This window comes from Salmo salar, chromosome ssa11 (genome assembly GCF_905237065.1).
Source record: "Salmo salar chromosome ssa11, Ssal_v3.1, whole genome shotgun sequence".
NCBI classification, from domain to species: domain Eukaryota; kingdom Metazoa; phylum Chordata; class Actinopteri; order Salmoniformes; family Salmonidae; genus Salmo; species Salmo salar.
In genome coordinates, this window is record NC_059452.1 from 80,527,035 (window position 1) to 80,554,407 (window position 27,373).

The following is a 27,373-nucleotide window of genomic DNA, read 5'->3' on the forward strand; positions in this document are numbered from 1 at the left end:
TGCAGTCACATTCTAAACTGAAGTTATTCCAACACCCGTCTAGCACACAGGAGAGGTAGGACAGTGAATAACATTAACCACACGGATTATTATCATTCAAAAAAATGCCAATAGATTTTTCTCTGAACGCATTTGCTCTTTATGTTTGCGATTTCAGAGGGAAAAAAACAACAACCACACGTTGATAAAAAGCACAAACACCAACTCATTTGTAGACAATCCAGTTTTGTATAAACTCCTAAGCAGAGGAAATGAATTTTCCTCATAACCTGATGTTTTTTTTTCCTGTAACATCCTTTTTGTAATCAACTCCCATGATGTAAAAATTGTGCCAGTGAACATCTATTATATAGGCCTCTTGTGGCTCGTTCCCTTCTCTTCCTCGGCGTGTGTATTTGTAAAGGTGTGTGTGTGTCGGATAGAGAGAGGGGAAGAGTATGTTCCTCTATGTTAGAGCCTCGCTACCCTCCGAAGGTAGTACACGACACAGTTGAAGCAGGGCAGTGGAAACAATTGTCTCCCTGAGCCAACATTCCTATAGTATAAAAGGTAATAGCAGAGGAATGGTTTTTAAACAGCTGAAATGTCTAGACATTTTCCTTATATTTCAGACTTGTTATATTGCGTTTTTCCCTGAAGTTGCAGTCACAACCCGTTACATTTGGAAATTGTAGCTGCCGGCTGCACTGAGGCATGTACAACATGGAAGACCATCCCACTACCAAAAACATGTCAAAAGTTGATCATACACATAGGATGTGTTGTTTCATTTGTAACATTGTGTGGTGATTTCAGAGGTGGCACCACAGGTCCCAGAGTGGTGGTGATGGGGGGGGTTTTCCTGGGCCCCAGAGTTTTCCCTGACCTGGTAGTAGGCTAACCTAACCAACTTTGGACCCAAGTTGTGACGTATGACATAGCAATAAATCAACTGTAAAAAAACAGTTTTATATGGGCTAGGGAGGATTAAAACGTTAAAATCATTTACAAAAACATACTAGGCTGAGCTCGCTGTATGCAGGGCTGCATCATGTAGGCCTTCGCATCTGGAATTAAAAAGACACTCAAACATCATGTCATCACTATTGTGTTGATTCATTCCACTAAAAAAAGCCTAGTTAGCGTAGCCGACCGAAGTGTGACTAGAAACCACATTTGATCACATTTTCTCAGAACACAAATAAACGGGCCTACTTTAGGCTATAAAAACACACCGTTACATTCTCTAGGCTACCTGCAGCTGTGGTTGTCATCAGTAGGATTCTCTAGGCTACCTGCAGCTGTGGTTGTCATCAGTAGGATTCTCTAGGCTACCTGCAGCTGTGGTTGTCATCAGTAGGATTCTCTAGGCTACCTGCAGCTGTGGTTGTCATCAGTAGGATTCTCTAGGCTACCTGCAGCTGTGGTTGTCATCAGTAGGATTCTCTAGGCTACCTGCAGCTGTGGTTGTCATCAGTAGGATTCTCTAGGCTACCTGCAGCTGTGGTTGTCATCAGTAGGATTCTCTAGGCTACCTGCAGCTGTGGTTGTCATCAGTAGGATTCTCTAGGCTACCTGCAGCTGTGGTTGTCATCAGTAGGATTCTCTAGGCTACCTGCAGCTGTGGTTGTCATCAGCAGGATTCTCTAGGCTACCTGCAGCTGTGGTTGTCATCAGTAGGATTCTCTAGGCTACCTGCAGCTGTGGTTGTCATCAGTAGGATTCTCTAGGCTACCTGCAGCTGTGGTTGTCATCAGTAGGATTCTCTAGGCTACCTGCAGCTGTGGTTGTCATCAGTAGGATTCTCTAGGCTACCTGCAGCTGTGGTTGTCATCAGTAGGATTCTCTAGGCTACCTGCAGCTGTGGTTGTCATCAGCAGGATTCTCTAGGCTACCTGCAGCTGTGGTTGTCATCAGTAGGATTCTCTAGGCTACCTGCAGCTGTGGTTGTCATCAGTAGGATTCTCTAGGCTACCTGCAGCTGTGGTTGTCATCAGTAGCCCACAGTTGATCAGACTGAAGCACAGACTAATTGCACACGTCGACCAATCAGCCATTTTATTGCATTACATTTTGTTGGTGGCAGGTATGGGCTTCCATACAAAACAGCTCATCTAGGTCAATTCACCTATGCCCATGTTTTCAGTAGCAATTAGCTTTTACCACATTTAATGATTCACATGATATTGAAAATAATGAAGCCTGGTTTGTTTTAAGGTAGGCCTACTGTACTTTTATATTCATATGAGAAGGTTAATCGTTCCTTTTTGATAGGCTAACGTTACTTGATGAAGGCATGCTATAAATCAAAATGTAATGAGTGTAGCAAACTGACAAGAAAATAAACCTTTCATTGTCTGCACAATGCACATACATGCTTATGAATTGTTGTACTATCCAAGAGTGTAATATGGCTGTTGTACTATCCAAGAGTGTAATATGGCTGTTGTATTATCCAAGAGTGTAATATGGCTGTTGTACTATCCAAGAGCGTAATATGGCTGTTGTATTATCCATTATCCAGGAGTGTAATATTGCTGTTGTATTATCCAGGAGTGTAATATGGCTGTTGTACTATCCAGGAGTGTAATATGGCTGTTGTATTATCCAGGAGTGTAATATGGCTGTTGTATTATCCAGGAGTGTAATATGGCTGTTGTATTATCCAGGAGTGTAATATTGCTGTTGTATTATCCAGGAGTGTAATATGGCTGTTGTACTATCCAGGAGTGTAATATGGCTGTTGTATTATCCAGGAGTGTAATATGGCTGTTGTATTATCCAGGAGTGTAATATGGCTGTTGTATTATCCAGGAGTGTAATATGGCTGTTGTATTATCCAGGAGTGTAATATGGCTGTTGTATTATCCAGGAGTGTAATATGGCTGTTGTATTATCCAGGAGTGTAATATGGCTGTTGTACTATCCAGGAGTGTAATATGGCTGTTGTACTATCCAGGAGTGTAATATGGCTGTTGTACTATCCAGGAGTGTAATATGGCTGTTGTACTATCCAGGAGTGTAATATGGCTGTTGTATTATCCAGGAGTGTAATATGGCTGTTGTATTATCCAGGAGTGTAATATGGCTGTTGTACTATCCAGGAGTGTAATATGGCTGTTGTATTATCCAGGAGTGTAATATGGCTGTTGTACTATCCAGGAGTGTAATATGGCTGTTGTACTATCCAGGAGTGTAATATGGCTGTTGTATTATCCAGGAGTGTAATATGGCTGTTGTACTATCCAGGAGTGTAATATGGCTGTTGTATTATCCAGGAGTGTAATATGGCTGTTGTACTATCCAGGAGTGTAATATGGCTGTTGTATTATTCAATAAAAGCTAGGTTTCCATCCAATTGGCCACAGATTTCCATGAGAATATTCTAAAATCAGCATAAAAACAATATGCACATTTCCCCACCAGAAACGTGATTCCATCAAATTTGTCTTGTTGTGGATAAAAAAAAGGCTGTGCGTGATGACGAGGTGCACATAAAAATACCTTGAGGTTAAATTCCCATGTACCCAATGAAAAAGTACAAGTTAAATGGGTTTCCATCGCATTTCAACTCTTCTGGTGGTCTTGTCACAAACAAAATGTGCGTTTTATAGTGAATGTGCCCATTCTGGTATCGGTACTTGCGCTCTAGCCAACATCTCCAGATACAGTGCGGGTATAGCCTACATGATGAGAATATTACGGACAGCGAGATTGTTTATTTGTCAAATGGTGGCCAAGCATCGATCATCATGTCACCAGAATAAGTCCCTCAATATTTATTGGAAAGTTGCATCAAGCTCATCACCGTGAATTCACCACCCTGTGAAGTTCATCATAACTTATTTCACCTGTAGCTTCATAAACTGTATACGTGGACCACACAACGAGTCATCGCATGACTCCAAGTTTACTTTGATATGATGGTTATAATATAAATATTTGCGTTTTAAAGCATTTCCACCACCATTTCTCGCATAATTAATTTCCCCAACAAAAATAGCCCACCTTGTTAAGCGTATTTTGTTTTGTCGACATTTGTAAAGTTTACCGACAAATTAGCTGTTTCCATCAGGCCTGTTGTGAATTTTTTTTATCCGGCATGTACTTTATTCGCATAAAATGGCTGGATAGAAACCTGGTTATTGCTGAATATTTTGTGTTTACTGGCTACTGTGACATTTACGGTCTATTTGAGCTGCGGACCAAGAATGTCGCATTGCCAGCCACAACAAAAGGTTGGGCAGGGATATAATGTGAATTGAAAAGTAGAATGATCTTTTCGCCACCCCGTCCCTTCATATCTCGTAGTGGGAATAGGGCCTAATTACAGTCGTTTTTACCTGCAGCGCAGACACCCTCCGCTCTTCCTCCACGGAGCCCCAGCTGCTAATCTAAGACCTGCACTCATTCTTCAGACACACCGCGCTGGAGGAAATCAAAGAACGCCAGGGAAAAAGACTCCGTGGAGAGAAAGAAAGGCAAGACCACCATCAACTCTCAAAACAAGGCTCCCCACTTACCCTCTTATGAGTGCCGTCTATGACGTGCTGAATGGCTGTGGGAGCAGGTTTCCAGAAGGTGAATACATAGGAAAAACCATGTGGTCTAATTGACTGCCAAACACCAAGCAGGAAACCTTTTGACATTTGTCCCAGATCAATGCAGCGTGTGTGTGATGCTATACCACTGTGTTAATGACACTGTTTACTGAGGAGACGCAGCTAGCTGTCCACCAGGGTCTTACAGTTAAGCATGGGTTTGGAGGGTGAAACGGTGTGTGTGTGTGTGTGTGTGTGGGGCTGTTCTTCAGGTGGTATAAGTGGACTTTGCACCACAATGGGATCCTTCACAGGACACTCAGCACATCTGTTACCTCAGAATAGTGCCCCTAAGAACTTCTCCTCCAGTGCAACCCAACACTCAGTCGCCGACAGGAGTGTGTGTGAAAGAGAGCGAGGTTGAGCTCTCAGCTGCACAGCTCCCCCTGCTTAACTAGCATGAAACCTGTGCTTTGGCCCTAAAAGCAGCGCTCCCCTCTCCTTTGGCTGGAAATGCCATTAGCGGTGGAGGGTAGATGGAAGGGGGCATATGGAGGCTTTGCTTTGGTCAGCACTGAGCCAGCCCAGGGGGCATTGGGGGTTAGGTGTCTGAATGGACTCACTGTTCCACAGCGAAGAGGCCAATGGGGAGAAAGCCCTCCAGGAATTGAGCTTGACACCCCTGCTCCGCACTCTGATGTCTTTGGAGCCAGTGTCCATTTATTGTTGGTGTGGGGTCAGTGGAGAATGAAGTGACCTGAGCAAACAACGGGGATACTGCATATATGCAGTTAACTGATTATACTGTACCCAGAGATTAGCACTGTGTGCATGTGACTATAGGTCCTTACCTTACCAGTTCCTCGTTGTAGAGGGATTTGGGCGACTCACGGCCCAGGATGTAGACCTGGCCTTTGAAGACAGACAGCTGCACTTTGCCATCCACGCTCTCCTGGGACTTGTCAATGCAGTGGCGCACAAACTCACACTCCGGACTATACCAGAAACCTGGGGACAACAAGGAAATGGATGTATACATACCACTATTATGGACATCACCCTTCAGCCTCCATTAGAAGCGTGGTTCAATTCAATATGACCACCCCCTCCCCCTTCCCACCACATCCTCCTCCCATCCCACTCCCCATGAGAGCGCTCGTCCCATCGCTCCAGGTGAGGCTCAGACCCTTCCCCCCTCTCCTGACTCACCCAGGTGACCTGCTCTGTCGGTCTGAGGGACAGCTGGACTGGGGGGGATAGAGAGAAATGACGCCCATCTCCATGGGGTGGCTCTCTCCCTCTTCCATGCCCTTCCACCTCCCAATCCCAAGAACAATCCTCTCACCCCGTCCCTTTCCACTGAATCTGCACTGGTGTGAGTATCACAGTCAGGCCAGGGCTGAGTGGATGGATCAAGCCACAGCTGTCCTCTTTCTCTCTCTCTCTGCATACTGTGTTCTGTTCAGGGAATCCCCTGTGGCTTTAGCCCATGCAGTGGGCCAGGCAGAGACAGTGGTATTTCACGCTTTAAGACCATAATGAGTTTAATCTCTGCCCCCCTCCTAGAAGGAGCTAGCTAGCGCCTGTACCTTGGTGTCTCGCTCTCTCTCCCTGGTCTCTCTGCCTGCCTGGCCAGCTCCCTCCTCTCATGAGGGTTTAAATTGCAGTGGCTCAGTAATCAGTCTCTAACGGCTGTGATCCTATTATAGGGATGAAGGAAGGCCGGCCGAGGGGATTAGGACACCTGAGCCAGGCGGACAGGAGGCCTAGGCCCCAGTCATTCAGTCACACATTACCTCTATGAGAGGCAGAAGTAACATAGTCACTCCTCACCTGTCAATCACCGTGATTGCCACTGTGTGATGTGTTTTGGCACAAAATGGCTGCCGTGTGCCATGCACAATTTATCACCCAAAGTATTTCGCATAATTTTATCATCTATGTAAAGTGCTTTGAAAGCAAGTGAAAATGATATAAATCAAATATATTATCAGGAGGCTGAATAGTTTTTGGCTAACCGTTTTGTGTGTGTTCTAGGAGAGAACATAACCATGACCTCATGGAGTGAATGCACCATTTCTGAATGCTGTATGAGCATTGCTTTAAATGTTTTTTTGTTTTTTTTTGCGTTATACACCAAACGTACCATTGTAGAGCATCTCGGCGAACTTGACCCCCAGGCCCTGTTTGATCCTCCTGACCTCTCGGTCCAAGGTGAAGGTTTCTATGTCCAGGTGAGCGTGGTACAGGATGGTGCCTCCTGGGGTCTCGTAGATACCTGGGGGAGCACAGAAACACACAACTAGGTGCGGAACGAAAGGTGGAGAGACAAATTAAGCACATAGGTAGAGTTGCATTTCAAAATAGTCTGAAGTTGCCCACCCCCAAACAAAATATTCCATTCTTACTTTTAGATGTGTGAATGGTTGTGAATTGTTAGATTTTACTGCACGGTTGGAGCTAGGAACACAACCATTTAGCTACAGCCACAATAACATCTGCTAAATATGTGTATGTGACCAAAATAATTTAAATTGATCAGAAGAGGTCCCTGGTAGTCCTGTGTCCATGACAACCTCATTGTACTTCCTTCCAGGACCAGCTCAACTCAGACAGCTCTATTAGGCGCCAGCCATCTTCACCCTCCTCCTCCTCCACTATTGTGGCTGACGGACAGGCCAGCACCACAGTATATCAACCCAGTCAGAATGAGCCTGTCGTGGGCAAATGACAGGGTAGGAGGCCCCCGCCAGCCCTGAGCTAGGCCCCAGGCTCTCCCGACCCTGCAATTTACCCCCACTGCACTGTTGAGGGGAACGGAGGGAGAAGACAGAGGGGGGATGACAGGAGAAATGAAGCTGTCACTCAGCTGTCTGTCTTATGAGGAGGTCGAAAAGAAAAGAGAAGGCCGAAAGAGACCAGAGGAGAGATCGCGTTTCTCTATTCAAATAATGCCATTCTAATACGCTAAACCACTGGGACAGCTGTGTTTAATTGAATATGGTTGCGTGTGGGCCGCATTAACAGGATATTCCCATCCTTTCCATTCAGTTTTTGGGATTTAAACTCTGCGGATGGACGCCTTGTGTTGGGACTTCAATTCACTGTTAGGAGAAGGGGCACCGATACAATTCTTTTCTTAGATGGAGCCTACCTGAAGGTGAGGGGGGGGACCAAAACATAATCTGAAAATTGAGAAGCACTTACAAAGCACTGGCTGCCCAAAACAGGATTTAGCAAAACTGCTAATCATCTAAACCTCAAAAAGTGGCCATTTGAGCCACTAAAACAAGGCAACAGAGGGCAAAACAGGGGCATTTCAACTGTCACTATCTGATAAAACAGTTGAAACTGCCCTTTAACCCAATTTACCTTAAGCACCCCAAAGAGAGATTAGAAAGACAAATGAACAATAAAAAGGCTCTCTTACCTTAGCTAAACCAACTGTGGCTTAGTTAAGCTTAGGCAGACAAAAACACCAGTGATTTCCAGGTATTAATCTTTTAAACAGTTTCTCTGTATGTAGGCCAATTCTGCTAGAGGGGGTAGAGGGGTTAAGACTAAGCATTAACCCCACCTGGGCTGAGCCTGGGCACCCCTTTGGGCGTACAGCCCACGAATGCAGGCACAAACACACACATTAAGCCTGCTTCCTGATGTTCCTCTGATCAAGAATCAAAACACACACACACACACTTCAGAATTGTAGTTCTTGAATTCAACTAGGCCTAAATTCCTGAAATACGAAAAAGAAAACATTTGTCTGATATTCTAAAATGTCTGAAAAACAGCAAGATAATTTTCCCCCCCCAAAAACAAATCAAATTTCTTTCAATAATATATCAATCAAACCAGTTAATCATCACCATAACGTTTTCTACAGATCCTCAGCACAACATGGTTCGTCACAGTGGAGAGTTCAGAGCTCAGACAAGGGTTGACAGGTGTACACCACTTACATACACCAGTGAATGTTTTGTCGAGAACTGACAACATTCTTGACAACCATTTCCATGCCCCGCCTTCTTGACCCCAACCCCCCCCCAAGACATACAAATAAATGACACATTCAGTCTGTCAACTAGTCAATCCTCCCTGGCATCTTTTGTGCAAACCCCCCTTCTCCCCCTGCCGTCAACACACAATCTTTACTAGTTATTCACTGCCGTCAAACCTCACACTCCTCCTTTCCCATTTCTGTAGAAAAGATGAGCTTTGATCTTTTGTGCAGCCAAGAGGGAGAAAAGTGGGCTTCCCATTTTTCAATTTCTACCTGCCACTACGCCAGAGGCGGAGTGTGTTGGCGAGTCAATTTGCTGGTCAGGTTATTGTGAGGAGTAGAAATGCAGTGTGGCAGGAGGCCGGGGCCACTGAGGGAGTCAGTGACGTGCTGTCTGACATGGGACACGGTGCCACAAACATCTTGGCCCCTCACGGCCCTTAAGCATGCAGAAATAAGGAGGTTTCTGAGAAGCTCTGTTGACGGAGAGAGGGGAATTAGAAGTCATGCGGAGGAGTGGCTGACTGCTGAGATGGAGTGTGTGTGTGTATCTGTGAACAACAGCGTGTGTCTGTGTGTGGGAGGCTGAAAAAAGAGAAATGTGAAGGCTTTCTGCATGTGAAAGTGAATGTGGGTCACATCAGACCCTCAGTTTACAGGTGAACAAGAGAAAAACATTTCCTCTGAAAGGAAAGAGAGGCACATAATGCTGTGTTTGTTCATGGTCTTGCTTTTCCTCCACAACACTTTTATGCAAGTGGAATAGCAAGTGTTCCCTTTTAGCACTGACATAAAATGACTGCAATTGCCTGAAAGCACTAGATGTGACAGGAAGCTTTACAAATGGATAGGACATGGAAGTGTTGGCACTTATGGTGGAGTAGGTACTGTATGTCTTTGTGCTAGCTTATCTATAAATCTAAAATCTCTATAAAAGGGAAGTACATTTTAACCAAAGCTATTGATACAGTATACATTTTTTTTTTCTCAATTCAATTCATCTTTATTCTCTCAGGAGCTCTTCTCTTTATCCTTTTGGGCTCTCTCTCATTACACCTCGTCACTGCCTTACCTCTGGACTTCATGCCGATGAAGCGATTCTCCACGATGTCGATCCTCCCAACTCCATGCCTCCCTCTGAGACCACAATGGAAACCACAATGGAATTCTTACTCACCAAAGAACAGTAGTCAATATTTCTGTATTCTCACCTGCAAACATCCACACTTTGCTGAAAACACTGCAGTAAGAGTTTACACACTGCCCTCTAATGGTGGTTCCATGCAGCCAATAAAGGATTCTCATTCACAGTTTGGCTCTCCCTACTGATTGTCAGACTAACCCCATCTCATTGAGGTAAGAGAAAGTCCGACTCGCCCCATCTCATTGAGGTAAGAGAAAGTCCGACTCGCCCCATCTCATTGAGGTAAGAGAAAGTCCGACTCGCCCCATCTCATTGAGGTAAGAGAAAGTCCGACTCGCCCCATCTCATTGAGGTAAGAGAAAGTCCGACTCGCCCCATCTCATTGAGGTAAGAGAAAGTCCGACTCGCCCCATCTCATTGAGGTAAGAGAAAGTCCGACTCGCCCCATCTCATTGAGGTAAGAGAAAGTCCGACTCGGCCCATCTCATTGAGGTAAGAGAAAGTCCGACTCGCCCCATCTCATTGAGGTAAGAGAAAGTCCGACTCGCCCCATCTCATTGAGGTAAGAGAAAGTCCGACTCGCCCCATCTCATTGAGGTAAGAGAAAGTCCGACTCGCCCCATCTCATTGAGGTAAGAGAAAGTCCGACTCGCCCCATCTCATTGAGGTAAGAGAAAGTCCGACTCGCCCCATCTCATTGAGGTAAGAGAAAGTCCGACTCGCCCCATCTCATTGAGGTAAGAGAAAGTCCGACTCGCCCCATCTCATTGAGGTAAGAGAAAGTCCGACTCGCCCCATCTCATTGAGGTAAGAGAAAGTCCGACTCGCCCCATCTCATTGAGGTAAGAGAAAGTCCGACTCGCCCCATCTCATTGAGGTAAGAGAAAGTCCGACTCGCCCCATCTCATTGAGGTAAGAGAAAGTCCGACTCGCCCCATCTCATTGAGGTAAGAGAAAGTCCGACTCGCCCCATCTCATTGAGGTAAGAGAAAGTCCAACTCGCCCAATCTAATTGAGGTAAGAGAAAGTCCGACTCACCCAATCTCATTGAGGTAAGAGAAGATGTCCAGCGGTGTGTCCTTCGACTTCCCCTCCTTGATGTGGGTCACCTTGATGGGCACACCTGTGTGGGTTGGAATGGAACAGTCAGACAGTCAGTTACGGCAACAGCCTGGAGAGATACTGCATCATCATAATACTGTACTACAGTAGGTCATTCAGGTTAACAATATTGTTCTCTTACAGTTTCAAATCTGATCTCGTCACATTGAGCAAATTTTGGATTTGGACAGGAGCTGTATTTATGAATCTGACTGAGTCAATATATATGGCCAAAATTGTTACTACATTTCCACCTATTTGTTTAATGTTCACTAAAAACAAACAAAGTGAAGAGACTGATTGATTCCCAGGCACTGAACACAGTTCACAAGGGAGATGGGAGAGGCCATGAAAAGAGTGAGGGAGTGGAGAGAGGGAGATTTGGATGTGGGGGAATATGGAGGGAGGGAGGGAGGGAGGGTAAGGGGTGTTAATGGTAGAATACTTCAATGGGATGTGGTGAGAAGTACTAATACATTCAAAAGCCCTGCTCATTTGAAGGCTGTGAAATCCCAGACAGGCCTTTCCTAATTTAATTACACACCCGGGCTTTGAGTCACCCATACCTTTTCTACCAATAGCCTCGCACTGCGGTATGAGTGAATGTGTGTGTGCGCATTATTAGGAATGCATTGACCATTCCTAAGCACACACACACGCCTAGGTGCTCCCCAATTAATCTCCATCCCCAACTTTCTCTACCAAAACACACTAAAGCCAGTTTATTGGGTACCATCTAGTACTGATTCGGACCCCCCCTTTGCCTCCAGAACTGCCTGAATTCGTCTGGATTCTCCATGGAAATGTTGCTCAATTGGTATCAAGGGAGCTAACGTGTTCCAGGAAAACATTTCTCTCACCATTACACCACCAGCCTGTATAGTTGACACCAGGCAGGATGGGGCCATGGACTCATGCTGCTTACGCCAAATCCTGGCTCTGCCATCAGCATGATCCAACAGGAACCGGGATTCGTCAGACCAGGCTATGTTTTTCTACTGCTCAGTTGTCCCGTGTTGATGATCCGGTGTCCACTGGAGCCGCTTCTTCTTGTTTTTAGCTGAGAGGAGTGGAACCCGGTGTGGTCGTCTGCTATAATAATCCATCCGTGACGAGGACCAACGAGATGCGTTCTGAGATGTTCTGCACATCACTATTGTACTGAGCCGTTATTCGCCTCTTAGCTTGCACGATTCTTGCCCTTCTTCATCCTCTCATCAACGAGCTGTTTTCACCCACAGGACTGCCGGTGACTGGAAGTTTTTTGTTTGTCGCAGCATTCTCGGTAAACCCTAGACACTGTCGTGCGTGAAAAGCCCAAGACGCCGACGGTTTCTGAGATACTGGAACCGCCGCACCGACGATCATAACATGCTCAAAGTCGCTTAGGTCACTTGTTTTGCCCATAATAATGTTTAAATTGAACAGTAACCGAATGCCTCGGTGCCTGTCTGCCTGCTTTATATAGCAAGCCATGGCCATGTGACTTACTGTCTGTAGGAGCGAACCATCTTCATCAAAGGGGTGGTGTACCTAATAAACTGGCCATGGAATAAATCACTGTCATTTACTTGCTTATTCATAGTATTCATAGGTTAAAATGAGCAACGCAGAGGTCAAAGGTGGAGGAGGTGCAATAGACTGGGACATGGGTGGGGGAGGGGGAGGTGGGGGGCTAAAAGAGCTTTTGAAGACACACGAAGGATAGAAGAAAGAAAAATAAATCTGCAGATAGTCACTCCCCTATCCATCCAGCGCTCATTAGCATTTAGCATGCTTGCAGTTGCCAATCAAGTCCCGGTAAAAAAGCAGCACTCCTGGTTGCATTTCAATGGGCCCAAATGTAAGCCCTGTTCGAATGACACGTAAAGGACTTGACAAAATATTTTTAGACAAGGGCTTTGTCACTTTGGCCCCTGAGGAAAACTCCCAGAGCCGGAGAGGGCACACGGATAGCGCTCCGACAAAGCCCCCTGATCCCCCAAATAGTTAATAATTAGATTAAAAGTTCAAATAAATTAAGTGAGGGTGTGAATGCGGGAGCCGGGCCCGGCCTCTCGTCCTCCTCTCCTCCATCTCGCCGGGTCTATCATTCACTGGGCCTTTCTTTTCCCTGCCTGCCCTTTTCTTCAGCGCTGAAGTGAACAGTGCAAACAATGGGACAGCAGACACAGTTGTAGGAAAAATTACTGCTTTAAATTTTTCCTCTCTCTTTTTCCTTTCCCCCCTCTTTCAATGAAAGGAAGAGGGATAAAAAAAGACAGAAAGAAGGGGGAAACTGCTGCTGATGAAAAAAAGTTGAGTTTATCTTTTTAATCAGTGAGAAAGCCCGGTGAAAAAAGGACTGGTGGGAGATGAAAAGATGGAAACATTCTTGTGCTGATCTTGTGCTTGAGGAGGAGGAGTAAGCTGAAGCCTTTGTGTGAGCCACTAAAACAGCTTTTGTCATCGTCACTCAATAAGGGGAGAGAAAAAAAAACGATGAAAACTGATTGCAAATGAGCAAAGGGCCGAGGTGAAACCAGGTTATACGACGACGTCACAGTTTCAGATTCCTATTACCAGTTAAAAAAAGTTGTTTAAACCTTCCTTCAAATGAAGATTTAACAGTTGTCTATAAACTTTATCATTGCCCCTCTCCCTCCAATTTCACTTATTTCAGATATGACTCTCAAATAAACCCCACAAACCTTCAAAGTTGCATAAATCAGCACACAGATACAAACGTAAATCACAGTTGAAACCGCCTTTCTCTTCTATTCCTCTCTGAACTGCTTCAGTGTAGTAGCAATGTCATAAAACTGTCACTGGTCATCACCATGATCAGAGGCTAATGTCCTGCCATGTCTTTTGAAGTCCCATCAGGCCTCAGTGGCCTGTAGCCCCCCCCATCTATACATTTATACACACGGACACTTGTGACTAGGATCTCGATTAGAGGGACTTCTGCTTCTGGCCCCAGGCTGGGATGTGTGCCTCTTTTCGGCAACTGTGCAAATGTGACACTTTCCTGGGCTTCCCTCAGTCAATTGTATTAGCTGGCTTAACGCTTCCGGCCCCTCCATGCCCCCAGGCAGGCTGCTTTAGTTTAGACAGTCTGCTTCGGGTTGTGGGGCTGGGCTGTCCTAGGTCTGGGTGGTCAGAGTGATAAACACAGCCAGGGAAAGGCAGGGTAGCACAGGGTCTACAGCAGCCCTGGGGCTGTGGGTATGGCCAAGCCATTGGTGGACAAGACGAACAGACTAACACAGGTCAGGACTGGACTTTGAATCATAAACCCCAGCTGAACTAGAGGACTAAAAAGTCCCACTACATGGGATGAGGAGATGTAGACAGACGGGCACACACCTTTTTTGAACTCGATCTCCAGCACATCTGGGCTGTTGGGGGCGTCCTCTGGGCTCTTGGTCATCAGGTACAGGTCAGCTGGAGCATGGGTCTGTAATATACACACAATGACATTCACATTTCAGCACTTAGTATGGTACTAGGAGATTCAGTTGAGAACATGGCAGACATAGCCAGTCTACTGTGGGCCTAAATATAGTAGGTGGAGGTGTGGGATGATGCGTGAAAAAAAAAAAAAACTCCAAAAGCTGTCAGGATCCGAGAGAAAAAGACAAAAATCTACATCCTATTTTTCTCCTCTATTTAGTTTCATTTTTCCCTGCTTGGCCTTTCACCGCAGAGGGAGGTGGAGAGAAGAGGAAGAGATACAGCTGGAAAAAGAGAGAGAGAGAGAGAGAGAGAGAAAGACCGACCCCAATCCACTGAAAGAAGACACTTCATAAGTCAAAACACCTGATACTATGACAGGATGTACTCAAGCGACTGCCAAACAATATTCGCCGGCTGTTTGGAAAGGCGCAGGCAAATCTTCCAATTCTGCCATCCAGCCTCCCCTCCCCATAAGCTTTTCCACATCTTCTGGAATTGACTTTCTGACTGACATTTTCTCCTTTATTTCTCTTCAGATGAAGAATTAATCTTTATGGGAACCACACAACAACAACCTACCCCTCCTACCCTGAGAGCCATAGGAAGTTCTAGTAGCCGAGACAGACGTTTGTTGTTTTCCAGTTGGGGGGAGTTGGTGGTTGAGCACTTAAATAAAAATCGGGCTGACACCCCTGCCAATTACCTCACATTACAACCAGACGATGGCCAATGTCCCCTGAGCTGAGGCAAATTGCAGGGGAACTATGCAAAATAACCACTGGGTACATTTAAATGAAAACCTTTACCAGACGAAAAAAAAATCATCATACGATAACTAATCTCGCTCTCAGCCGCAGAGAGATTGCCCATGTCGGGGAACGAGTGCAATCGCTTCTTTCCTTTTAACTAAACACCAACGTCGACTTTGAAGGCTCCCATCTCCCCCTTTTATTTTCTGCCTCAGCGCCCAAGAAGACGACAAACGAGAGAGAGAAGGAGTGGGGCAAAACGACTCCCTTAAAAACCCATTTGATGCATACTATTGAAGGGGACAGAACTGAGAAAGACGGCATGATTTCATTTCAACAACAGACTGAGTAGGCCTTGCTCTGTTAATCTGGGTATGATAACTATGGTTCTGTGGTTACTATAGTGTTCTACAGAGCTGCCTTACCTACTACAGTGGTTTAAAGCCTACACAATCCTAACCAATGAAGATGTATTGTTTCTGCCGGCTAGAGTTCACTATATGATAAAGACGTTATCCTTCTTAACTCTCTACACAGACTACAGGTCGACCGATTAATCGGAATGGCCGATTAATTAGGGCCAATACCAAGTTTCATAACAATCGGTAATCTGTATTTTTTTTGCCACCGATTTGCCGATTTCTATATATTTTTTTTACACCTTTATTTAACTAGGCAAGTCAGATTAAAAACACATTCTTATTTTCAATGACAGCCTAGGAACGGGGGTTAACTGCCTTGTTCAGGGGGGATTCGGGGATTCGTTTTTGCAACCTTCTGGTTACTAGTCCAACGCTCTAACCTCCTGCCTTACATTGCACTCCACGAGGAGCCTGCATGGCAGGCTGACTACCTGTTACGCGTGGGCAGCAAGAAGCCAAGGTAAGTTGCTAGCTAGCATTAACCTTATCTTATAAAAAATGATCAATCTTAACATAATAACTAGTTAACTACACATGGTTGATGATATTACTAGTTTATCTAACGTGTCCTGCGTTGCATATAATCGATGCGATGCCTGTTAATTTCTCATCGAATCCCAGCCTACTTCGACAAACGGGTGATGATTTAACAAGCGCATTTGCGAAAAAAGCACTGTCGTTGCACCAATGTACCTAACCATAAACATCAATGCCTTGCTTTAAAATCTATATACAAGTATATATTTTTTAATCCTGCATATTTAGTTAATATTGCCTGCTAACATGAAATTGTGTCACTGCTCTTGCGTTCATTGCCTGGCTCGTTGTGAACTAATTTGCCAGAATTTTACGTAATTATGACATAACAATGAAGGTTGTGCAATGTAACAGGAATATTTAGACTTGGGGATGCCACCCGTTAGATAAAATACGGACTGGTTCCACTTTCACTGAAAGAAAAAACTTTTGTTTGAGATGATAGTTTCCGGATTCGACCATATTAATGACCAAAGGCTCGTATTTCTGTGTGTTTATTATGTGAAGTCTATGATTTGATAGAGCAGTCTAACTGAGCGATGGTAGGCACCAGCAGGCTCGTAAGCATTCATTCAAGCAGCACTTTCATGCATTTTGCCAGCAGCTCTTCGCAATGCATTGCGCTGTCAACTCCCAAGATTAGGCTGGTGTAACCGATGTGAAATGGCTAGCTAGTTAGCGGGTGCGCGCTAATAGCGTTTCAAACATCACTCACTCTGAGACTTGGAGTAGTTGTTCCCCTTGCTCTGCATGGGTAATGCTGCTTCGAGGGTGGCTGTTGTCGATGTGTTCCTGGTTCGAGCCCAGGTAGGAGCGAGGAGAGGTACGGAAGCTATACTGTTACACTGGCAATACTAAAGTGCCTATAAGAACATCCAATAGTCAAAGGTATATGAAATACAAATCGTATAGAGAGAAATAGTCCTATAATTCCTATAATAACTACAACCTAAAATTTCTTACCTGGGAATATTGAAGACTCATGTTAAAAGGAACCACCAGCTTTCATATGTTCCCATGTTCTGAGCAAGGCACTTAAACGTTAGCTTTCTTACATGGCACATATTGCACTTTTACTTTCTTCTCCAAAACTTTGTTTTACATTATTTAAACCAAATTGAACATGTTTCATTATTTATTTGAGGCTAAATTGATTTTATTGATGTATTATATTAAGTTAAAATAAGTGTTCATTCAGTATTGTTGTAATTGTCATTATTACAAATAAATGAAAAAAAGGGAGAAAAAAAATTATAATAAAAAAATTGTAAAAAAAAAGAAGCAAATCGGTCGATTAATCGGTATCGGGTTTTTTGGTCCTCCAATAATCGGTATCGGTGTTGAAAAATCATAATCGGTCGACCTCTAACACAGACACATCATCACAAGGAAATACATGGAATATCAATTCAAACATGTATACTCACGAGACGCGAGTGACTGAAAGTGGGAGCGAGAGAGAGAAATGGAAAGAGCGAGGGAATAGTTTCCAGTGCTTAAAGATCAATGCATTTCAATTCCAGCCCCCCGCAGGTGGACCGGTCCCAAAGCCCCTGGCCCCGAAAGACAGGAACATTTAGAAATGGAGCGAGAGTGAGAGAAAGGGAGAGCAATGCTGTCAAATGGGGCGTGAAGCTCAGCCATCATGTCGCTGTGCATAGCTCCCTTTTGCAGCCATTCTCCAGTTCTGCCATATTGTGGTGCTGCTGTGGTCCCACTCAATGCGGCCCCCAGAAAGAGGGCTGTGGCAGCATGAACTTAAAGTGAGTAAATTTCTATCTTTCCACACGTTAGCTGCCTCATTGCCTTTCAATCGAGTCCGGTGGCCTCCAAAGAAAAGGCAGAGGTGGGGAGAGAGTGGGGGGGGGGGCTGGAAGAAAATCTGGCCCACTGGTTTGGAACTGACACTTAAATCACCACGTCTAAAGTCAGGCCGTGTCTTTAAAATGCCATTTGAAAACATGGCACATTGAGAATCTATTAAATCTGATTTGTGTGGACAATGTTTTATGTTTAACACCCAGCTACATTTGGTTAACATTATCATTGGCTGTATCATGGGGCGGCAGGTAGCCTAGCGGTTAGAGAGGCGAGCCAGCAACCGGAGGCTGGCCTGTTCGAAACCCGGGTCAGTCGGGAAAAATCTGGCGGGAAGTGAGCTGGCAACTGGAGGGTTGCTGTATCAAATCCTAGATGCCTTTGCCTGTCGTTGTGCCCTAGAGCAAGGCACTTAACCCCTCACAACAACAGCTCCCCAGGTATCCAGTGCGGTAGCCCCCGCACCTCTCCAAAACCTGTGTATGCGTGTATTTCAGGGGGGTTGGAAGCGGAAGTACAATTTTGGTTGAACCGTGTGTGCAATTGACCAATAAATGACCAATGAATAACTTTTGTCTACAGTATCTACCAACAGCTTTGCCCAAAAGGCAATACTAGTAACAAGCACAAACTATAAGATAAATAGATTGACAGAGAGCTCTATAATAGGTCAGACCCAACAATCTGACCCAGGGGCGAGAAGGTTGCATGACAAATCTAACCCTCCGTGCTTGAAAAGACACCTACACACACCATCCAACGCATCCTTCCCCCTAGGCAGCTGCGTCATGGGCCGGGTCATTTCCTCTGTGTAACAACACCGTCTGTTCCGCTACCACCTCTTTAGTCAATACCAGTGGGCCCAGGGCCTGATCAAAGGGGCTCGGGGTTTACCACACAGTATCGTTGCCATTCACTCCTACTGGGCTACCGGGCCAGGGGAAGTCCAGCCAAAGCCAGGGACTATCATTTAGACAGAGGTGATGTTTTAATGACTGCTGACGAGTGTCACACTGCCCCAGGGACCTGGCCCCTGACCGGTCAACTGACAGAACAGAGGATATTGGGTTGTGTTTCAGGACAACTAGCTAGCCTTTTCAAGTTAAATAGCTTCACGTTATTTATACAAGTTTGATCAGATCAGCAAAGCAGCTAAAACATGTTATCGATAAGGCAAATGGTAGATCTGTTACATAGGGTTTAACCTTTAAGGAGTTGAAATGCTCGTCCTTAAATTGAGATGTGTTCCAAAAAAATATGCATCATCAAAATTCCATCATTCACAGAAACTTTAATCCCCTGGTTGCTCCTAATCCAGTAAAACTGGCTAGAAGAACAACGTCAAATGTGAGCGGATAAAGACAATGTAGCCTAGCGGTGTAGCTAAAGGAGAGAATCCAGCTAGTGGTACGGTAATAACCACAGTGCAACCTGACCCTGGCTGCCTTATCTCAGAAGGAACATATGAGCGACCATTTGGACATTTCCTAATCTGTGTGTGGGGAGAGTGGAGCCATTGTGTTTACAGGTGGGCGGAGAGGCACTGTGAATGGAGGGAGTCTGCTCAGGCCTTGGGGGGGGTAACTGGACTCCTAGGAGGCAGATGCCCAGCTGAGAACTAGAAGGTTGAGATGACCTTTTCAATATCTCCTCACGGACAGTCATGTTTGGGTGCATATGTTGAGAAGAGGTTAATAATTACATAGTACATTGATGTAGTATTACCATCTGGGCTGTACATTCAATTTACAGTAAGGTTTCTTAGAAGCCTGAAACGGTTTTAAATTGACACACACATCAAAAGTAAAACGTTTAAAGTACTTAGAAAATGTGTATTATCTCAAATAATCTCCTATGGGAGCAGAAACGGAGCAAATGACTGAATTATTACAGTCTGTTCAATCTTAAATGGATCATAACACGCCCTGAGTAATGTATTCAAATCCCTTTATCACTTGTATCTCCTCCACCATAAATATTTCATCGCATTTAATTCCATTGATAAATTCATTGTGAAAGTAAATGGGACTAAAACCATGAATTAAATCAATTACACAATACTGTCATACTACACATCGCTATGCTATTGAGTCGTTTCTTTTCAGGATGAATTTCTCCACAGGGCGAGCGTCGGAGAGAGAAAAGCCTGCGTTACAGTTCTGCCCCTGCCCCGCCAATCCAAAAGCGGGGGACCCCTCGCCTCCCTTACACCCCGTCCATTGGGACGCTCATCTGTCTGCCCGCCTTTGTACTTTACTGTTACTGGTGACATTCTGGTGTCACGGTGAAATGGGTCCCTCCCACGTTGCAGCCTGCGGCGGCGCAACCAGAAACAATGGTCCCCCAAGAGCCGGGGGGACCCAGGAGGCCCAGCTGGGCGCGCTGCCCTAACCCTTCCCCCGGCTCCCATGAAATCGGGAATTATGCGAGCCGTTTCTGATGACAAGTCAGTGTCTGTGTGTCCCAGGCTCTTCCCAGGCTCGGCAAGGTTTAGGGTGAGAAGAGACAACAAGGAGGGATGAGGTTTGAGTCGTCAAGGGTGACCTTTGTGTACAGCCTTGACCTCTGACCCCTGAAGAGATCAAACTATCTCTCTCTCACTGTGGGCTCAGGGTTTGTTCGTCTGTGCTGGTGCCAATATAAGAGATTGGGGGGGGGGGACTCTTCCTTCCTCTTAACTTTATCTCAATAGACTCTCCAATCTAGGGTTGCAAAATTCCAGTAACTTTCCCCAAATCCCCTGGTTTTCCAGAAATCCTGGTTGGAAAAATCATGGAATTTAGGAGGGAATAAGCAGGAAATCTGTGAATCCCCTAAACAGGATCTCAGGAAAAACGTTTTGGGAAAGTTATTTCACAACTCTACTCCTATCAGCTATTGCTTTGTACATACTACAACACAATAATCTATACTGTAAAAAAAAGAAAACGTGAAACAGGGAGAATCTATAAACTACCAGGCAGGTTGACTATGGAGAGAAATGTTGAATATGAGTAGGAGGACAAAGGATGTGATAGATACTGTATGGTCAATGACATGGATTAGCTGACACTATGTATCCATCCTGATACTCTTGAAAAGTTTGCTGTTGTGATTCAGAGACAGCAGGAGGTGAGATGAACAACCTGCTGAATCTGGCACTGGGATGAATGGTGAGATGTTAGGGGCCATAATTGTCCTGATTGATTCCTCAGCCTGCTCATGCATGCAGAACATCTTACCTTGGGATTTTCCAGTATTCCAGACTCGTAGCTGTTGAAACAGACAATGAGAAGGTATGTTGGTGAACACATTCATTCCCTTTGTCATTCTACAGCAGTGTTTCCCAACTAAGCACACCTAAATCTATTTTTCAACTAATCATCAAGCCCTTGATAAGTTGAATCAGGCGTCATTGTCCGGGGAGACAACAAAAATGTGTGGCGTTGGGGGTACTCAAGGACCGGAGTTGGGATGCACTGCTCTGCAGGATATAGCTAATGTGGGAGACAAATGACCAAAAAGGGCCAATAACGCCTGAAAGTTACTAACTTTTCTTGTAAAAAAAAAAAAATTAACCAGGAAGTATTGTGAGCATCATTGGTGTTCTTCTCACCTGATGTGCATGAGGTTGGCATCCATGCTCCAGGGTGCTTTACGGGTGACGGGCACAGGGATGCCATGTTTCTAGGGGTGATGGAAAGGTCAGAGAAGAGTCAATGATAACAGTATATTAACTGGGTGACACTTCAACTGAGACCACTCTGAGCAATACATTTTTATCTGCTAAATTCTGAATAGTTAAACCAATCATATCACCTCCAGCTGTTCTTTAACAATTGTGATTGTTGATTTGTCTTAAAAATCTGGTCATTCCATTATTTATTTGAGTTCAACGTTGTAAAATAAAATCATGGGAAGGGAGAAAAGCTTGATAAAATGGTGACTGACGCACACATGGGACTTTCAGCTCACTAAAAGGCCCTGATCCCCCTCTAGTGGGCATTGTGGAGAACACCACCTCATAGACAAACTGCCAGGCAACATGTTATGAAGAGAACCTATCATAGACTCACTGTCAGGCAACGTGTATTAGGGGTGTGAATGTTTAAATGACATTGGAATCTTGCATTTAAGAAAAAAAAAATCCCTAACCGTTTTTTTTTTTTTAAAGCTGCAATATGTAACTTTTTGGGCAAGCCAACAAAATTCACATAGAAATGTGAGTTATATATCTGTCATTCTCAATGAAAGCAAGTCTAATAAGCGGTAGATATAGCGCTCATAGAATATATCTATGCTTCCCGTTTTTAAGTTTCTTTCTTGCATCTTTTACTATCGGTTTTGTACACCAACTTCAAACTGCTGAAAACACAATATTTTGGGTTATGCAACAAAATATTTCACAGCGGTTTAGACGGTACAATGATTCTCTACACTACATTCGCTTGTCACATAAACTGAAATTAGACAAACTACTAGAATTTTAGCAACCAGGAAATGGCGGAGCAAACAAAATTCTAATCACAGTACAGGTTCCGATCATCATAATTAAAGAAAAAATAACAATTTAACAAAATGCCTAACATGCTGACCAAACAGCTCGCGTTTCGTGCTTTGTAAAATAAATGTACACATACACGTTATTTAAATCATTGCACCCACACGTCTGCATAGCCAGTCGCTAAAATAGAACTTGGTTCTATTTGTGACGCTTGCTTGACGCGCTGCAAGTCCTGCCTCTCCCGTCTCCTCATTGGTTTTTAGGAGCATATACCCACGTCCCATCTCCTCATTGGTTTTTAGGAGCATATACCCACGTCCCATCTCCTCATTGGTTTTTAGGAGCATATACCCACGTCCCATCTCCTCATTGGTTTTTAGGAGCATATACCCACGTCCCATCTCCTCATTGGTTTTTAGGAGCATATACCCACGTCCCATCTCCTCATTGGTTTTTAGGAGCATATACCCACGGGGGTGATTGAAAGATGAACTGAGGTCCACTCTCCAGTCCAGTTGGTAGTGGTTATGCACCTTAAAGTTGGTTGCCAAACACAATATAAAGTCCAATGAATATATTTCTAGAAACAAACTCGGTTTACCCTTTTATCTGTGGATTAATTGTCGGAGTAGAGGACATTGTGTATTTCAGGTAAAATAACAACCCAATGTTTATATCCCAGGACAAATTAGCTAGCAACAGCAAGCTAGGTACCTAAATTGCCATAAATGTTTAACGCTTTTCGACTTGTCTACAAATTAATATAGTTGCATATCCTGATCGCGTCTGGTGTGGGTGGACAAAAATCAACATGAGCGCAATGGCGGACGCACGCGCGCGAGCGGTCTGGTCAGCAGGTTACGCAACGATGCTGTAACGTTTGTTAGAGGATATATGCATCTTTCAAATGATTTGCCACGGATATAATGCGCTCAGCACGTCATCGTTGTTTACAGTTGGGAAAGTGGCAGAGTCAGACAGGGACGTGACAGCAGCGAAGCCCTGTATTGCAATACTTTGAGAAGTTAAATGAGAAAGTGGTAAAATAAATGCGAGGTGGAATTGAACTATAGTGGCAAGGGAGGCATCGCGAGACCCAAGCCGTTGCTGGCAGCAGTGTGATAACGGATGGAGTGAGAAAATCACAGTGCTGATTACAGAAATGATTGCAGTTTATATGCAGCCACTGTCAATGGTAAAAAATGTAGGCTTCAATGCACTGATGGCATATCTAGAACCAGACTACAAGATGCCAAAAAAACGTGACGGCCCGGATGGAGAAATTGTACAATGATTGCTCTGCAAGTACAAAAACCAAACGTGGCATTAACAACATATTGTCAGAGGTCTATGAACACGCTGTCATGCATCACTGCAGCGAGCCATCACAGTGATGAGAAGTGGGACATGTACTGCCGACTGAGAACATGGAGGAGAGGGACACAGCAGAGAACCTAAAATGGCATTAACTACCGTCATTGTTGAGTGGGAGGGGGACAGCAGTAAGGTGATTGCCGTCTGTTTGGTAGTCAGGACTGCGCTAGATTGAATGGCACTGCCCCCTAGCGGTCACACACAGGACCAAATGTGAATTGTGAATTCACGTCATTTAATACTTTTTTAAAATCATTTAAACCATTTAAAAATGGCAGTTTAAACTTTCAATTGTTTACATAAGTCATATCCCTAATGTGTATGAAGAGATCCTATCACACACTCACTGCCAGGCAACATGTTATGAAGTGATCCTATCATGTGGAAGTGTTACCTCGGCATACTCCATCAGATCCTTCCTCCCAACGAAGCGATTGTAGAACTCAGGGATCCTCCATGGAGCAATAATCTGAGCGGGAGACAGAGAGACGAGCGAGGGTTACGCATGTCATTTGTATGGTGCATTATCTGAAGTAATGTTGGATGATGGGACAGTCATGTTGTGTAGTTACAGATGTGTTAATGGAGAGGGTCTGGGGAAGACAGAACTCACCTTAACCTCAGGGTAGAGGGCATAGCAGGTGAGCTCGAATCGGATCTGATCGTTGCCCTGAAAGCCAGTTAACCATTCAGACACAAAACACTAGTAACATGTTCAGAAAAAATCTGAAAACTACTAGCAAAGACAGAGAGATAATCAAGCAGGTGATTTCTCACTCACCTAAGACAAGTTAAGGTTCAAATCACTTACAATGGTAGTTGAAAACGCATATAAACTGACAAGCTTCCAGTGAGTGACTTCTTGCAGTTACTGTTGGTTGAAGGCTCAATTCAGTGGCATTTGTCTCCATCTACAGTTGGAGCAGGGACAACACTTCTCCCCACAGTATCGTAAGACTGGTGGCTGACTAATGAATGCCATTGTGGTAGCTGAGGGCTATTTGAATGTGACCTTCCCACTCACTCCAAAAGCTAATTGGGAAAACATTCAGATTTCAACAAAACAGACAAACATCTAAAATGAACCTTGGTAGATGTCAACAATTTGCTAATGGCTCCACCTAGCTTTACGGGTTCATCTCGGGCTCTCTCCTTGTTGATTGACCCCTCACCTTTCCCGTGGCCCCGTGGGAGACGTACTGGGCTCCCTCCTGGCGTGCGATCTGGATCTGGCGTCGGGCGATGCAGGGCCGGGCCACTGAAGTGCCCAGCAGGTAGCGGTCCTCGTAGATGGCGCTGGCCTGGACCGACGGCCAGATGAACTCCTCCACAAACTCTGCCCTCAGGTCCTCGATGAACACCTATACATGGAGGGAGGTTACACTTGAACCATTCGTTGTAAAGCTTACGTCAACAATATTTCACTAAATGCTCCTTTGACAATCTTAATACACAAGCGCAATCAGTTGAGTTCACCTGCAATGGCTTTGCTTTGTGTTGAGAAACTTTTGCTTACACATCTTAACTGGCAAGGCAGAAAGAGCGCAGACCTCTCCCAGTGTTAGCTGCTAAGAAGACGACAACCCAGACCTCATATCCTCACTTATCTTTGATAACAATCAAAATACGATTTGCCTGCTTAATCATTTCCCGTAACTCTGTGACCCAGATGTCAGGACACATAATTCTAGACATCAAGAACTGACAATCCAACCTTGAACTGGCTCATCACTCTGTACCCAAAGTAGCAAATGTATCACTGTTCTCATTGTTCAATTGAAAGTTGTATCAGTTTCATATCAACCAACGTCTAAATGTATTTTTATTTTTGCATATATACATACAGTACCGTGAAATAATTTGACCCCTTTTTAATTTTCTAGACTTTTGCATATTTTTTTATACTGAATGTTAACAGATCTTCAACCAAAACCTAATATTAGATCAATGGAACCTGAGTGAACAAATAACACAACAATGACATACTTATTTCATAAACAAAGTTAGACAACACCCATTGTCCCTGTGTGAAAAAGTAACTTTCCCATAACACTCAATAACTGGTTCTGCCACCTTTAGCCCCAACCAAACGCTTCCACGAATTTTGGCTCACTTCCATGCAGAACTGTTGTAACTCAACGACATTTGTGGTTTTCCAAGTCCTGCCACAACAGCTCAATTGGAAATAAGTCTTGACTTTGACTAGGCTATTCAAAAACTTAAAATATGTTGCTTTTTTTACATTTTCATTTAGACTTGAGGGATTTTTCTCAGGTTTTTGCCTGCCATATGAGTTCTGTTATACTCACAGACATCTTTCAAACAGTTTTAGAAACTTCAGAGTGTTTCCTATCCAAATCTAATACTATGCATTTCCTACCTTCTGAGCCTGAGTAGTAGGCAGTTTAATTTGGGCACGCCTTTCATCCGGACGTCAAAATACTGTCCCCTACCCTAGAGAAGTTAACTAGGCAAGTCAGATTAAGAACACATTCTTATTTTCAACGACGGCCTAGGAACTGGGGTTAACTGCCTTGTTCAGGGGCAGAACAACAGATTTTTACCTTGTCACCTCGGGGATTCGTTTTTGCAACCTTCCGGTTACTAGTCCAACGCTCTAACCACCTGCCTTACATTGCACTCCACGAGGAGCCTGCATGGCAGGCTGACTACCTGTTACGCTAGGGCAGCAAGAAGCCATGGTAAGTTGCTATCTAGCATTAAACTTATAAAAAAACGATCAATCTTAACATAATCACTAGTTAACTACACATGGTTGATGATATTACTAGTTTATCTAATGTGTCCTGCGTTGCATATAATCGATGCGGTGCCTGTTAATTTCTCATCGAATCACAGCCTACTTCGACAAACGGGTGATGATTTAACAAGCGCATTTGCGAAAAAAGCACTGTCGTTGCACCAATGTATCTAACAATAAACATCAATGCTTTTCTTTAAAATCAATACACAAGTATATATTTTTAAACCTGCATATTTAGTTAATATTGCCTGCTAACATGAAATTGTGTCACTGCTCTTATGTTCATTGCCTGGCTCGTTGCCAACTAATTTGCCAGAATTTTACATAATTATGACATAACATTGAAGGTTGTGCAATGTAACAGGAATATTTAGACCGGTTCCACTTTCACTGAAAGAAAAAAACTTTTGTTTTCGAGATGATAGTTTCCGGATTCGACCATATTAATGACCAAAGGCTCGTATTTCTGTGTGTTTATTATATGATAATTAAGTCTATGATTTGATAGAGCAGTCTGACTGAACGGTGGTAGGCACCAGCACGCTCGTAAGCATTCATTCAAACAGCACTTTAGTGCGTTTTGCCAGCAGCTCTTCGCAATGCATTGCGCTGTTTATGACTTCAAGCCTGTCAACTCCCAAGATTAGGCTGGTGTAACCCATGTGAAATGGCTAGCTAGTTAGCGGGTGCGCGCTAATAGCATTTCAAACGTCACTCGCTCTGAGACTTGGAGTAGTTGTTCCCCTTGCTCTGCATGGGTAATGCTGCTTCGAGGGTGGCTGTTGTCGATGTGTTCCTGGTTCGAGCCCAGGTAGGAGCGAGGAGAGGGACGGAAGCTATACTGTTACACTGGCAATACTAAAGTGCCTATAAGAACATCCAATAGTCAAAGGTATATGAAATACAACTCGTTTAGAGAGAAATAGTCCTATAATAACTACAACCTGAAACTTCTTACCTGGGAATATTGAAGACTCATGTTAAAAGGAACCACCAGCTTTCACATGTTCTCATGTTCTGAGC

General features: G+C 44.3%; 1 protein-coding gene across 1 annotated transcript in view; it reads right to left on the reverse strand.

Moving 5' to 3' along the window:
• Positions 1-27,373, reverse strand: part of ass1 (argininosuccinate synthase 1) — a 33,909-nt gene that overhangs the window by 488 nt on the left and 6,048 nt on the right. The window contains exons 4-13 of the mRNA NM_001141064.1: positions 24,759-24,947; positions 24,200-24,256; positions 23,981-24,055; positions 21,325-21,395; positions 20,951-20,981; positions 14,114-14,204; positions 10,703-10,787; positions 9,593-9,657; positions 6,667-6,798; positions 5,372-5,528 (exon numbers count right to left, since the gene is read on the reverse strand). Of these exons, the coding sequence (NP_001134536.1) occupies positions 5,372-5,528; positions 6,667-6,798; positions 9,593-9,657; positions 10,703-10,787; positions 14,114-14,204; positions 20,951-20,981; positions 21,325-21,395; positions 23,981-24,055; positions 24,200-24,256; positions 24,759-24,947 (953 nt within the window). The remainder of the gene's footprint in view (positions 1-5,371; positions 5,529-6,666; positions 6,799-9,592; positions 9,658-10,702; positions 10,788-14,113; positions 14,205-20,950; positions 20,982-21,324; positions 21,396-23,980; positions 24,056-24,199; positions 24,257-24,758; positions 24,948-27,373) is intronic.